This window comes from Pseudorca crassidens, chromosome 5 (assembly GCF_039906515.1).
Source record: "Pseudorca crassidens isolate mPseCra1 chromosome 5, mPseCra1.hap1, whole genome shotgun sequence".
NCBI classification, from domain to species: Eukaryota; Metazoa; Chordata; class Mammalia; order Artiodactyla; family Delphinidae; genus Pseudorca; species Pseudorca crassidens.
The window spans coordinates 9596497-9612855 of NC_090300.1; the positions used below are offsets into that span (position 1 = coordinate 9596497).

General features: G+C 37.4%; 1 protein-coding gene across 6 annotated transcripts in view; it reads left to right on the forward strand.

Annotated features, from left to right (window-relative positions):
- The window catches only part of ZNF385D (zinc finger protein 385D), a 944809-nt gene that overhangs the window by 903663 nt on the left and 24787 nt on the right, over positions 1–16359 (forward strand). For 5 of the 6 annotated variants that reach the window (XM_067737371.1, XM_067737372.1, XM_067737370.1 and 2 more), the window contains one exon: positions 13073–13306. The exons of the other annotated variant lie outside the window; for it this stretch is intronic. In XM_067737371.1, coding sequence (XP_067593472.1) covers positions 13073–13306 — 234 coding nt within the window. The remainder of the gene's footprint in view (positions 1–13072; positions 13307–16359) is intronic. 6 annotated transcript variants of the gene reach the window in all.

The window sequence follows — 16359 nt, forward strand, 5'->3', positions numbered from 1 at the left end:
TACCATACAGACTAACCGTCAGAGATAATAAAAAATTATTGTTAAATTAATGTTTTCTACAGTGTATTCTTTATTAACACAGCTCCACTTTAAAAGTATATTTATCTTAAAGTGTTGAATTAAATTTTAGTTGATAGAGCTAACCAAGAATAAGTCTTTTTTTTCCTTAAATATATTCTCAAAATAAATAATTCGATTTGAAGCTGTTTGAAATAACGCCAAAATAACTAGTCTCTTCAATAAGGCCTAAGGAAAATTCAAATGTTTTCTCTGCATCATTTAGACAAAAGAGAGATTGACATATGTTTTTTAGTGTTTTGGTGAAATGGTGATACAATTACAATCAACATATTCTCAAAAACAAAAAGAAGATTTTGTAATGTGATGAGTTTTTGTGCAAGAGGCAGTCTGCTGTAGCTTGGAATTTCTGGAACTGTGTGATAGTTTATGAGATTATAATAGGAGAGACAATTCTATATCTGGAATTTCATGAAAATCTGGTTTATATGGTTTCTGTAGCTAAAAAAAGTAATATTGGAAATAGGTCTGTTGGCTTTTCTGTGAAGAGAGGCATTTGCTCCAGAACTTTATGATTTCCAAGCAGTTCTATTAATTTTTCAGCAGCCAACTTTTGAGGAAATAATGAGTAGAATTGTGATTTCTCCTGTTTATTTTGCTGTGCACAGTTTTCTTAATTTTTCTGTGTCCTCCAACTCTTAAAAATCTTCTTGACTGAGGTATATTAACATTACATGGAAACAGCTTCTTCAAGGAGAGAAATTTTATCAAAAAGTGATTGTATTATGTGATGACCTCCTATCTTCTTGCCCTTCCTGACGAGGGCAAAATAATAATAAATTGCTGTTTTGTGTAGTTTGAGTCTTGAGACAACACAGTTTATAGTTTAAATGGAATGCCTAGCAGTTGTTGAAAACTTGTTATTAAAAATATATGTATATGTAATATGTTTTCTTGATTTTTTAAAGGTCCTCTCTTTCTCTATATTTCTCTCATGTTTGCCAACCATTTCCCATAATTGTCCAATAGAACTTACTCTCTGAAAACTTCTTTCCTGGTTCTCTGAAATTAAAAAAAAAATTATTCTAGATGTCTGAGTGTGGCAAATATATAACAGTTACATCGTGGTATCTTTCTGGTGGTTAAAATGTTTTCTTCATAGTCAATCTATGAAATGCTAACACTGTAATGAAAACTACTAAGTAACTCTTAGACATACTATAAAATGCCCCAGATCAGATGGGTTAATGGTCTAAAATGTATCTGCACTAAATATTTTATCATTGTGTCATCCATGATGAGAGCTTGTTTTCTTATCTTCAGGACAGCTCTGCAGTACAACAAAATTTGAAGAGCTGACAGTCACTACTTCCTTTTAATTATCTGGACTTCCTAACAGGATTGTACAGCAAGGATTTGTGAGCTAGATGGCTTGGAGTGACTGTCTCCACATTCTCAATTCTCCACATGCTCTAAATTCACTAGTCAGAAAGCCGGCTCTCCCTCACTCTGTGTTCAATTACAATTAGTAAAAGCTTTCAAAATTCATGATTTATCATGTCCTAATTCTAAATAGATATTATAGATTTAAGCACACAAGGCAAACCCTCAGTTTTAACCTAAAGCACACAGCCAGAAGGAAGATTATTGCTTTACAAATATAACAGATAAACTACCAAAGACAATTGTTGTAAAACTCTGCCTTGACTTTTTGCCAGATGGGAAATTTTGCAATACGTGTGTCTCCTCGTTAATGAAATGGGAAGTGTCACTGTGGCATGCAGCAATTTTTTTTCCTTGCAGAAAACTTGTGAAAGAGGGGAACTACCATTCGTAGATTTGGAAAGATTTTCTTTTTCCTTCTGCCTTACTAAGGAAAAAAAAAAAAAAAAAAACTCTATTAGAAACCCAAAAAGGCAGCTTCCTATGCCTTTTAGTGGCATCTGAGTCACTTAAAATAGCCTTGGAATTAATGGATTTTCTTTTTATCTTCCTCTTTCTTTCCCTTTTGTAATGTTTATCAGAAAGTTCACAGATTCTGACAAAACTCCCCCCTTCTTCTTGGTGCTTATCAGTTGTATGTACAGTGGTCGAACCCACTCAATCAACTCTCCCAAGGTCTTGCGGTCCTGCCTTCCAAGTAACCTGGGATTTTTGTTTGTTTTTTGCTTTTTTTTAAAATTTACTTTTTATTTTATATTGGAGTATAGTTGATATACAATGTTGTGTTAGTTTCAGGTGTACAGCAGAGTGATTCAGTTATACATATACACATATCGATTCTTTTTCAGATTATTTTCCATTATAGGTTATTGCAAAATAATTGCATAGAGTTCCCTATGCTATACAGTAGGTCCTGGATGATTATCTGTTTTATATATAGTAGTATGTATATGTTAATCCAAAATTCCTAATTTATCCTTCCTCCCCCCATGTTTCCCCTTTGGTAACCATAAGTTTGTTTTCTAAGTCTGTGAGTCTGTTTCTGTTCAGTTGTATCATTTTTATTTATCACTTACCACATATAAGTGAAATCATATGATACTTGTTCTAGTAACTTAGTTTTGAATTAATTTACTTTGGATTAATTTATGTTTGGAAAGGATGAAGTATACATTCTGTGAGTGGTGTAGGAAACAAATTTCCTTGGAAACACACAGATTCTAAGTCAGGAAGAGAAGACTGTATCTTACAAAAGAGCCCCTGGTTTAAAGGCTAAATGGCAGGTTAATTAAGCCCCATAGTTATTCTTCTCTGTTTCAAGGATCTGAATTGTCTCCATCCTCCCTCATTTATAATCACATCTATCTCCAAAACTGCATCTTTCAGCAGAGATAGTCATTGCTTGTTCAGGTATCTAAAATATTTTCTAAGAGTTTTTCTCTAATTTATTCTGAATTCCTTCTTAGGGTGGTTAACTTGTCCTGACTTGCAAGGGACTTTCCCTGAAAGTACTAAAGTTCCCATGTCTTGGAAACTCCCTTAGTCACAGGCAAAATAGACCTTGGCCACCCAATCTCTATTTCCCTTTTTTTATATTCATGACTTTCTATTTAATTGTCATTATAGCTCTAAAGCTGAGACCAGTTAGGCTAAACCAGAAAGTAGTTGACAGGTCTGTCAGTGGTGGTTCCTGAAGTGTCATCCTCAGCCCAGCAGCAGCAAAAACATGGGGGGTATTTGTTAGAATAAAGATATTCAGGCCGCAGCCCAGACCTAGGAACCATAAACTCTAAGGGTGGTAATCAACAATCTGTGTTTGATTAAACCTCCAGGTGGTTCAATGTATAGTAAAGTTTCGGAACCACTAGTTTACAGGAACAGGATGATTTTTGATTCACAAAAGTTTCCAACATCTTGGCTGCATCGTTGTTGGATGCTGTGACAGCCAAAAGAGCACGGAGAAAACAGAGTGAAAGAAAATTATAAGGTGAAAATGACTGAGGATGAAAACTTAGGTTAGCAGGTCAGAGATCTGCTATTTATATCGCTGTGCCGATGTTCAGTCTAGTGCCTTATGGGGGTACGACATCAACTTTTGAAAGAATGGCAAATACCTAACAGAACAAATTTGTTGACAGCAGCCTCTGTATTTATCAATTACCAAATATCTAGCAAGCTTTGTTATAGTTGCCTATGGAGTATATTAAATATAAGCTGTAGGAGTAGGGAATACAATCCCCATTGACTTTGAGAAACTAAGGCTGCAGTGTGATAAGATATTGATTGAGATGTCATGTTGAGGTGACACTGGGTTATTAAGTCATAGTTTAAACTACTATTATGTAACAGCCTAAATGGGAAAAGAATTTGGAAAAGAATAGATACATGTATATGTATACCTGATTCGCTTTGCTGTCCACCTGAAACTAACACAACATTGTTAATCAACTATATTCCAATATAAAATTAGAAGTTTAAAATAAATAAATATATAAACAAACAAACTAGAGACCTCCATTCTGAGGTCAAGGACATTTAAGGTTAGAAGATACAAAGTAGTTCTCAGCTTCCGTTGGCCAACTGTTGTATCCCGCCTAACTCCCCAGGACCTGGGTAATTTCTGCTGAGCCCTTGGTGCTTCCAGAGCCTCTGATCTCCCTCCTGCTTGCCCTGGTCCTCTTGCCTTCTTTCCTTCACATTATCCCCACTCTCTGCTTCCTGTCCCAAGTCAAGCATCCTTTGGTCAGGTTCTGACCACCACCACCTTCTGAGGGCTTCTGCATCATTCGCTAACCTGACAACCTGATTCTCTAAGGCTTTTTACCCCCCCCCCCCCAATTTTAGGAATTGATAGGAATAACCTAAATTCCTGATAAATGTTCCTATAAAAGAAAGTAATCTCATGTTACCCTCTCAAATCACATGATGCTCTTAAAAAAATGGCCGATCCCCATGAAACTAATGAGTCCTGGCTTCAAGAGGAAAATCCAGAAGTTGAATCAGCTCTTTCTTTCAACAGGCTCTGAAAATAGTTTTCAGCAGAATAATTTATGTTCTAAGCTGCACCTGGTGTACACGGCCCAAAGTGAGTTCAGCAGATCCATCACCAGGATCCCTGAGTCTGAATCTACTCTTGATGTAACTGCCTCAAACAGATGGTAGATTGGGCAGCTTCGGGACACATCTCAGAAGTTGCAGTTAGATATGTTTGTTATGTAGGTTTTTGAAATCGCTTGCCTTCCTATAATTTCTGATGCACAAAAGACATGGGAACTCTAGTTCAAAGGATGTAAAGGTAGAAAGAATTACTCACCTGATCCCTTAGGACATTAAGAGTTTTAATCAGTGGATCACTTTTTGCATAGCACTTCCAAATAACAGAACTTTGGAGGTGTGATAAAGTTAGAGTTTGAAGTACAGGTATTTTTCTGGTATTTTCTGGTGATGCCTCTTCCTGCTCTACTTCCTCAAAGAGAACAAATCCATTGTTCCCTCCCCTCTTGTGGTATGGGAGCCCTGTCACTCTAGTACACAAATGACATTGTGTTTACTTTTTTTTTTTTTTAATTTTATTGAAGTAGAGTTGATTTACAATGTTGTGTTAGTTTCAGGTGTACAGCAAAGTGATTAGTTACACAAATATGTATATTCATTCTTTTTCAGATTCTTTTCTCCCTGTGCTATACAATAGGTCTTTGTTGGTTATCTATCTTATATATAGTAGTGTCTGGACGTTCATCCCAAGCTCCTGATTTATCCCTCCCCCGCCCCACGTTTCCCCTTTGGTAACCATAAGTTTGCTTTTGATATCTGTAAGTCTGTTTCTGTTTTGTAAATAAGTTCATTTGTGTCATGTTTTAAAAAATTAGATTCCACATATGAGTGATATCATATATTTGTCTTTGTCTGACTTACTTCACTTAGTATGATAATTCTAGTTGCATCCATGTTGCTGCAAATGGCATGTCGTTCTTTTTTATGGCTGAGTACATCATGTTTACTTTCTAACCTCCAGTGATTAACACAGGGTATGACACATGAGCGTTCAGTCAGGTCCACCCCAAAAGTTTCAGGGCCAAGACAAGAGTTCAAATGGAGACCATGCACTGTATAGCTAAATGTTTACAAGCTGTACCTCAAGCTTCCCTGGCAGCCCCCCAGCCTTTACCCAGGGATTGCCTTTGTGACCTGAAGGTCAAAGAATCTCCCTGCCTGAGTCAGCCGTGAGCCCTACCAAATGATAACACAGCTCTGCAGGAACAGGGCAGAAGCTGTGCCCCAAGCCAGCCCTCTGATCCCAATCAGGTAGCCCACTGGGGAAGCATCCTTCCTCCCCAACCTCATTTTGTGGACTCAGGATTCCCAAGCAATTTTAAGCATTTCCTGTATCACTATAGCAGAAAGAGGGAGGGAATGTTTTGGGGGGACTTTGCCTAGACATACTTTTCGGTGATTTGAGGTGGTTGGTGATTTGAAAACAAACCTTTTTCTCTGGTTCTCAGATAGAGGCTGTGATCTCCTTTTACCTCTCAACATACATAGCCACACATGCACACACATAGCCACACATGCACACACATAGACACGCATGCACACACATAACCACACATGCACACACATAGATGCACAAATCATAAACACCCAGTCCAGCTGTCACTTCCCTTTCTAATTAAAATTTCCATTTTCTCAGCTGGTTATCAAACTGTCTAAAAAGTGTTTTTATAAGATCAAAAAACTGCAAAAATAGACTTTTGTTTCAGTGGCTTGTGATACATGGAGGCCAGTGCAGGGGCCATTCCTGCCTGTGTCTAAGAGGCTGGTACTATGCCCAGTCAATGTTGATCAAATTGGATGAAATCCAGAGGAAGGAAACCACCAGTAATAATTTCTAAAAACTTGCAATTTTTTTTTTTTTGGTAACGAAGCACCTTTTTATACTTCAGAATGTCAGCATATTTAAGAGGAAGCAGCTGTTCTCACTTGCTAGCAAGCCTGGTTGAGACTTTATTTCACACAGAGAAGAAGGAAATAAATTGTGTATCATTCTGAGTCTTCAGTCTAGCAGAAAACATGATGATTATCTTTGGGACATACTATTAATTTCTGTTACCTGGGAGGAAACTTAAATAACTCACATCTGGTTCTGTCAGTTGGGTTATGAGGTCTGTAACTAGGAGAATAAATTTCTTACCTGGACCATGTAACTTGGCCGTTTCATTTTATTATCTAGAATTCAAGTTGTTGATTATTTTCTGGAATCTTTTCTTATGCTTTTCTTATTTTCTGGAATCTTTTCTTATGCTTTTTGAATTTTTTAAAAAAGTATTTACAGTGTTTTTGTATAAGAATGAGGGCCAAAATGGGCCACTCTGAATAATGACAAGTTTCCTTTCATTCTCCACTAAGGCCCCATTCCACAAAGTATTAACAATCTGTTTTGATGTCAAAGCCAAATAGTGACAGTTACAATAATGAATGTTTGCTAGAGGGCACTGGTGAAAAAACAGCACAGAAATGCAAACCCCAGCCGTCTCAAACTGTTCCTTCCCACTGGAATGTACCCATCCTTTTCGACTCCCAGTCACATAGATTGTTCCCATTGGGTCATTGGTTGAATAGTGCAAAGAAATCTGAATCTGGGAAACATTAAGAAAAGTGAATTGTTATTCTAGTTTCGCATCTTTTGGAAAAGACAAAAGAAAACTGTGCAGTAAGGAAGTCTTGCGCGTTACTCTTATCATTTTGCAGAAGAGGTTGTTTGAGAGCTGTCGGTTTTTTTTCTCCTCTCCTCCTAAATGGACTCCAGCAACTTAATACATTAGCATAAATGGATGATTAGACATACATGATTGACTCTAGCTCGGGCCAAGTTCAGTTTTTTTTAAGTCAAGTTTTTAAGATTCTATCTTCCAACACTCATAATAAATCATGACTAATTGGAATTAACTGAAAGGGATAGAGTCAGTTCTTTTACGAACAAAATCAAAATTTTAGCAATGAAAAATAAATGAAGAGCTTGTGCTTCTGAGCCAGACTGTCTGAATTCAAATCATTGTACTTCAGCTGGCAGCTCTGGCATTGTACAAGTTCCCAAATCTCTCCATACCTCAATTTCTTCTCTAAGATGAGGATGAAAATGGTATGCCCATCTTTGTTTTTTTTTAATTGACGTATAGTTGATTTACCGTGTTGTGTTAGTTTCAGGTGTTCAAAAAAGTGATTCAATCGTATATATATGTACATATATATGTACATATATTTCTATATTACTTTGTATATTATATATTATATTATTTTAATGATTTTTTTCCATTATATGTTATTACAAGATATGGAGTATAGTTCTCTGTGCTATACAGTAGGTCCTTGTTTATCTTTTTTAGATATAGTAGTGTGTATCTATTAATCCCAAACTCCTAATTTATCCTCTTAGTTTTTTAGGAGGCTTGAATGAGTTTATACCTATAAATGCTTTAAAATTGTTTTTACTATCATAAGCTATAATTGTGTTTTGTTCATTCATTCATTCATTTATTCATTCATTGCTTTCTTTCAATAAATATTTATTGACTGCCTTTTTATGCCAAGCATAAGTGCAAGGATATAGCAATGGACAAAACTGATGAAGGATTGTTAAGTTTATTATTATTATTATTCCAAGTCATTATGGGTTGTCTCATGAACCACTCAGCACATACTGGACATCTATTATCCTTCCCATCTCCTAGCACAAAATAGCGACTCAGTAAATGTTGATGGAGGGAAGTTCAAATACATGAGTCATTGCAACATAGAATAACAATCTGGATTTGCAATAAGGACTTGGAATTGGGAGATGCAATGTCAAGTCCCAGTTTTACTGAAATTTCCTAATCTAAAAACCTAGAAAGCTATACCATGAAACCACTAAGATCCCTTTTGACTATGATTCTAGAAAGTAACTGAAATGATGCACTATTTTTTGACTGGTTATAATTCTATTTTTCTTAAAATAAATAAACTTCTAATTTTAGTCTAGCTTTAAATCTACAGAAAAGGTACAAAACACAACAGAGTGTTCCTGTATATGCTCTCAGTTTCCCTTATTATTAACATCTCACATTACTATGGTGTATTTGTCAAAGCTAATGAACAAATATTGATATATTATTACCTGGAGTCCATATTTCATTCTGATTTCATAAGTTTATACCTAAAGTTTTTTTTTTCTTTTTCTTTTTTAAAATTATGTAAGTTTCAGGTAAACAACATTATAATTCAACATCTGTATACACTACAGAGTGATCACCAGCATAAGTCTAGTCACCACCCATCACCATATAGTTGACCCCCTTTTACCCATTTTGCCCACCTCCACCCCCCTTCCCCTCTGGTAACAACTAATCTAATCTCTGTATCTATGAGTTTTGTTTTGTTTTCTTTTGTTTGTTCCTCTGTTCTGGTTTTTTAGATTCCACCTAGGAGTGAAATCATATGGTATTTGTCTTTCTTCATCTGACTGTTACAATTGTGTGTACGTACCACATCTTTTTCTGAATTTAATTTCTTATTTTATATTGCAGTTTAGTTGATTTACAATGTTGTGTTAGTTTCCTTATGTTCTTTTTTTTTGCCCCAGGATCCTAACCAGGACACCACATTATATTTAGTAATCCTGTCTCCTTAGACTTGTCCGGACTGTGACAGTTTTTCAAACTTTTCTTGTTTTGATGACCTTAATATTTTTGAGGACTCTTGGTCAGGAATTTTGTAGAATGTCCTTAAATTTAGGTTTGTTTATGCTTTTCTCATGGTTAGACAGGGGTTATGAGTTTTAGGAGGAAGATCACAGAGGTAATTCTCATCACATCCTAACAAGAGTATATGCTATTAACATGATCAATGATATAAAATTTTATTTTAATGACTGGATAGGTGTTATATATAATGGGTAATTTAATGTACCATACTAAGGAAAATATCTTTGCTATATGAAATTTCTACGCAAAGTACAGTCATCCTTATTCGCGCGAGATTGGTTCCAGAACCCCTGTGGTTACCAAAATCTATGAATGCTCAAGTCCCTTATATAAAATGATGTAGTATTTGCATATAACCTACACACATCCTCCCGTTTACTTTAAATCATCTCTGAATTACTTACAATACTTAATACAATGTAAACGTTATGTAACTAGTTGCAAATACAATGTAAATGCTATGTAAATAGTTGCCTACCCACAATAAATTCAGGTTTTGTTTTTTGGAAGTTTCTGGGATATTTAAAAAAAAAAAATTCGATCCTTGGTTGGTTGAATCCGCAGATGCAGAACCCCCAGATACCAAGCGCCAACTAAATGAAATAGTTGATTCTTTTGTGGCATAACCTTAAAATATATTTACTTTACTTAAAAAAAAAAGTCCTCTTTACTACTGGCAAATGAAGAGTAAGTGAAAAATTCATGTCTTGTTATAAATTAATAGTACTCTTATCTTTGTGGACTCAAGATCTACATATTAAATTTACTGTCAAACATATAACTGTTTGTATTTCTTTCAAACTAACCGCAAGCTTGAGAAAATTCGCAGATCTTTGTTCAGCTATGTGGTCTGAAAGATGCAACAAAGTAAGAAGTGCCGGAAATTAAGCATTTTGATACTAATTCCCCTAAGCCTGTCTCGTGCAAGGGACTTGCCTTAAGAAATATCGATGTTAATACTTCACTAAGCCCCGGACATGGACAGTCTGTTGTCTCTAATCTTTGGTGTCCTTGATATAAATGTACATTATCCTCTGGGATTAGGAATGACGCTGATGTAGCTGTCACAGAGATTGGAAGATCCATGGTTATGTTTATTCTATACTTTTGTTATGAATTTCACTGTAAATAGAGAAGGTGGCTTAAGATTACTATAATCTATGCAATGTAAAATTTTCAGATCAAGACATAAAATAAACATTGTCAATCCAGGGGAAAATTGTTAGAAGTAGGGTACTACTGGGGATATCCTTATTTAGATTTAAATGAAATAAATACCTACAGTATCACGCTCTGGCTCCAGCAAGCGGCCACAATAAGTTTAATTATACCTATCTTTATGGATGTCCCTTCCCATAGAACTGACCATAAAAACAATTGGGTGGTTTTAGCCCGCTACTCTTTGTGACCTTACTATGGAGGTTCATTATTATGGCCAAGAGCATCATTCACAATACATTTTTCCCCAAATCCCTAATTTCTTTTTTTTTTTTTTGCGGTACGCGGGCCTCTCACTGTTGTGGCCTCTCCCGTTGCGGAGCACAGGCTCCGGACGCGCAGGCTCAGCGGCCATGGCTCACGGGCCCAGGCACTCCGCGGCACGTGGGATCCTCCCGGACCGGGGCACGAACCCATGTCCCCTGCATCGGCAAGCGGACTTTCAACCACTGCGCCACCAGGGAAGCCCCCTAATTTCTTAATTCCATGAGACACTGTGTCCTGACTCACCATATACTACTTGTGTGAACTTTGGAAATTTCCTTAACGTCTGAAATTTCTTCATTTTCAACAGTATGTGTGACGGTTAAATGAAATTACGTATATAAAACACTTAGCAAATGAACTGGCCATTTGCTATTTGTTCACAGACACTCATGCACCTGCTTTCAAAGAATAATTTCCAGTTTGCTGGGAGCAATGATGCCTACTGGACCATCTCAAGTTGGTTGTTGTGTTTTATGCCATATGTAGATTCTCAGAAATATTTTCTAGCAATTACCTGATATTTTAATGTTGGTATCTTAGTAGGCAAGTAAACACTAATCAGGAAGTGGGTCTCTCAGTGTTTAAGGAAATAAATGTATTCTGGTGGCAAAATTCAGTGTTAGGATCATTTTATTTATTTTTCTCTAGCCTTGAGAGAGACTAGTCATGGCACTATATTTCTTTTTTTTTTTTTCTAACATCGTTGGAGGATATTCTCCATGACACTGCAGGGGACTTACTTAATGGTCTTACAGCTAAATAAGTGATTAAAAGTATAGGAAGTGTCAGGCAAAGGGAAGAGCCAGATGAATTGTTTTATACAATAGCCCTCAACATGACTCTGAAAAAGAATATATATATATACACATATATAAAAGTATATATTATATGTATACATATACACACATATATATATAACTGAATCACTTTGCTGTACACCTGAAGCATTGTAAATCAACTATATTTCAATAACATTTTTTAAGTGAAAATTAATTCATTAATTAAAAAAAATAGAGCCCATTTCTCTTCTGATTGACTAGTGTGTCTGATGCCATATTTGGGAAAGAAGCCATAAGCAACCTCACCCGTATTCCCACCTCTCTCTCTGGATCAAAGGGAAAAGCCAAGTTACAAGGCATCTTGATAACATAAACTAAAAGGAAGTAAGCGTTTATGAGGACAACACTTCATTGCAGGTAGACCACTGTCCGTTACGGCCACTGCCCACTCCATTTATCATGGACTTTACAGCGTGGCACTGGATAGTGACCACAGCAGCATATGGAATGAGAAACGATTCCAAGAGCAGCTGTGGCTGGAGAGACAGCCTGGGAATAGTTTGAATAAGAGGTTAAGAACTAGCCAGCCGGGAGGCAGCAAAAAGTAACATAAAAATAGAAAACACAGGGCATAGGGCTCATTTGCAATTCATTGTTGGGTATGGCAGACATTGCTGACATGGTGTTAACTAGCCTGTTTGGGTTGGGAGCTGTGTACACCCGAGTGAAGTTAGGACAAGGTAGTCTTACTTTGGAGGTTGACCTCTCCAGCTTTAGAATCAGACTTCAGAGGCAGAAGGGTTGTAGGGTTACAGCGCATCAACTCTTTCTTGGTCATCAAGCTCTTGAAAGCTGTGACATTAACATGATATGACCAGTCTGTGAATTCCTTATAAAGAGTGGCTGTTGATGTTTGAATACTTTTGTGTCACAAGCTCCCTGAACACAGCCTGGTGCAGAGCATACATTTAATAAATATGCTAGATTAGAATTCATCTTATTTGTATATGGATGATTTCTGTACCTGTCCAATATACAACTCTTTGTAAATAACGCAATGGTTTTCTAAACCTTTGATCTGGACAAAGCGATATGATATCAGGGTTCTTTTTTTTTTCTATATTTTGCACAAGCATACACAGGAAAATCAGTACCTATTTTTTAATTAAAGAAAGAAATGTAGAAAGAAAATAGACAAGTGGTAAAGAAAATTAAAATATCTTAAAAACATTTATCCTCCATTTTATTTTTTTTTAAAGCCATCCTTGTAGAAATATACAAAGCACAATGCACTGTAAAGATTATTTTACTAAGGCCATATGTTAACAAGAGAAATTTGTGAATATGTTTATTTACCCCATGGAAAAACGTTAAAGCCTGTTTGTATATATTTTCTAGACTTGTCCGAACGTGTTATATCAATAGACAAAACTATAAGTGGTCATCTATGTACATTTCCTCAGGAGATGATTGACACGTAGTTGACAAGCAGCAATTGCTAGCTGTTCTTATCATTATTAGCAGAATGTAATATTAGTGATACACTTTCGAATAGGGAAAGGTAATACCACTGTTTTTGCCTTTTCTTCTGTGCTACTTTGACTGCAGACAGTACCACAGGGACACCAGCAATATCAACGACGACAACTGTGGAAATTCGCAAAAGCAGCGTTATGACAACTGAGATCACTTCTAAAGTGGAGAAAAGCCCCACGACAGCCACCGGCAATAGCTCCTGTCCTTCCACAGAGACTGAGGAAGAAAAGGCAAAACGGCTGCTTTACTGTTCTCTATGCAAGGTTGCTGTCAACTCCACCTCACAGCTGGAGGCGCACAACAGTGGTGAGATGCAGCGATTTATTTTCTGTCTCAACAGCTCTGCAATTATCTTCCTCTGAATAGATTAGATCTTTTGCAGCAGGGGACAGAGGGGGAGGCAGAAAACTGGCAACTATTACATGGAATTCATTAACCATTAAGAAGTAAAAATGACAAGCAAAGTGTCACTTACAGGGGGGCAAGGAAGGGTTTCCAGGGCTCCCTTGCCATGCTGTATATGTGTTTGTGTGTATGTGTTTTATAAACATTAAGAGAGACAGTAAAATATAATTCTGAAGTGTCAACTTTGCATTTATATGACGTCTAGATTGCTATGTTACTTCCACACATTTGCTTGTAACTGAAATTTTCTGAAGTTGCACCAATAATATAGTTGCAAAAGTTGGTTGCATAACTCCATTCGCTTTTGGTTAAAAACCTCCCTATTACGGTTTTTATGGCAAATAATGTTGTTTGGGCTAAATCTATATGAGCTGGAAAATTAAACTTAAGAAAATACTTCTTAGAGGCAGCCATGATGTCTACATATGATATTTTATTTATTTTTTCTGACAACGTAAAGATACTATTCCTTTGTTTTGACTGAGGCTCAGAGAAGACACATGACCAGTTAGGTGACAGAGCCATTATTCAAACCCAGGTCTCTCTAACTAACACTAAACTTTCATATAGCATAACAGAAAATACTGGTAAGGCGGGATGGAATTCTCTCCTGATATATTTTGATTCCATCTCCCTGCTCTTTCTATACATATATGTTTATATCTATATCTATATTTAAAGATGTTTTATATATATATATGTAAACCTATCTAACTAGATACATATATAGAGTATATCTATATCGATTTAAATAGATAAAGATTTTATTGTTTTATTTGTTTATTTATTTACTTATGTCCTGCCTGAGGTTTTAGCCAGCCCTTTGTCCCAAGATCAGTTTTTCTCTAAAAGACTGGGTTCATTGCGAGGACTCTGTCAGCAATTACAATCGAAAAAGAATCATTTGTGAATCATACCCTGAGTTAATAGTGCAGCTGTGTGTTGATGGCGTCATCGACCAATCATTGTGCTGCACGCGTAATATTCAAGTACTGACTTCAAGGCTCTAAGGGGGTAATTGCAGAAGGAGGACAATTCCTTCCGCCCACTTCCTCGTCCTGCAGGCAGCATGAGTTATAGTCAGGGAGAGTTCATGAGTTCAGGGGCTGGGAGACACAGAATAGCATCTGGCCCCAAGTCAGAATCTGTACCATTCAGATTTGCCCTCTGTTTCCTCCTGCGAATACGTTCTTCCTGAATGTGAGATCACTGGGAGAGGGTGGGCATCATTGGAAATCCATTTACTTTTCCAGAACTCTTGATCATCCCCCCATAGCGACAGAGAAACACATTCACTCTGAGGGAGGGTCTATTTTGACAGATAAACCATAGCCTTTGAGGTTGGAGTTAATTTACGAAGAACTTGGATGTCCTTTCTGAATTCTGATCAGAAACATCTGATTAGGAGGCAAAGAAGGGATGACTTATTTGTTTACGTCACATCAGGTCAACGTTTTCCATATTACAGTTCTATGGTCATCTCTGGTTTGTGTGTAAGAATTGCCGTTGGAGCTTTATGTGTATATATATATATATATATTATATGAATGTCAAATATATCCATACGTTTATATATAAATACATTTATATTTGTTTAAATACATACACACACACACACACACACACACATATATATATATATATATCTCCTACATCCTGGGATTCTGATTTATTATATATCCAGGGCTTGGGAAGCTATAGTGTTTGGGAAAAGAAAAAAAAAACAAAAACAAAACCTGGCAAGTGTTTTGCAGGCAGACCTGAGAACTAGTGTAACCATCTCACCTGGGAGTTTAAGACATACTTTCGGTTGTCACCCTTACTTGAATCCCTTTCTAAGGGTGTCCCCTCCAAGCCTTCAGCCCAGTCGGGGGACTTCGACCACTCCCCTTCCCTCCAAGGTGCTGCTTGGGGTTCTCGGTTCCTGTATTTCCCTTCCTGCGTCAGAGATCTTTCCCTCGGGGTGTGATGTTGGTAAACCTGCGGGGTGATTGTAGAGGGCAAGGGTCCGCATATGTCCCTCTCCTGTCAGGAGTAGGAATGGTCCTTGTAAGTCTCATCATAGGATTATTGTGGTGGGTTCTAGTTTGGGTTCCACGAGAAGCAGACTCTGAGACAAGGATGTCAGGGCAAATAGTTGTTAGGGAGATAAAGGGACAAGGTTAGTGGAGTTGGGAAAGGAGATAGGGCAGGGAAGGTGTCCAGCACAGCCAGCTACCAACGTGGGCAAACTGGACCTTACCCACCAAAGCCGGTCCCCCGCCCAGCTCCTACGCTTTTAGTCTTAAAACCTTCAAGTGATCACCTAGAATGACAGAACTAAATTAACTCAAATTCTGTGTCTTTATCTTTACAATCTCAGCACTATCATTGTTCATTTATAATCCGCTGTTTTCATGAAACATAGGTATTAACACAAGGGCATGAATTGCAGCCTTTGTGAGCTCAAAGGATTTCGAACCACTATGAAATGATTAGTGAAACTAAAGCTTGTAACCGAATTTGTGTGTTTCTGGGGATGACCGTATAATGGAGAGTTCTACAAACTAATTTCCATGGAGCAGATGATGTGCTAATTTAGTATATACGAAATCTCAACAGTAACCACCTCCATTGTTTAGAATATAGACCAATGAAATATTATTTAGGGAAGAGTCCTTATCACTGACATTATTTAGAGTTACCAGATCATGGTGCTGGTGGAAAGCAGACCCCCTTTGGTTTTTTTGTTTGTTTGTTTGTTTTTGTTTTTTTGCGGTACGCGGGCCTCTCACCGCTGTGGCCTCTCCCGTTGCGGAGCACAGGCTCCGGACGCGCAGGCCCAGCGGCCATGGCACACGGGCCCAGCCGCTCCGCGGCATGTGGGATCTTCCCAGACCGGGGCACGAACCCGTGTCCCCTGCATCGGCAGGCGGACTCCCAACCACTGCACCACCAGGGAAGCCCCAGCGGGC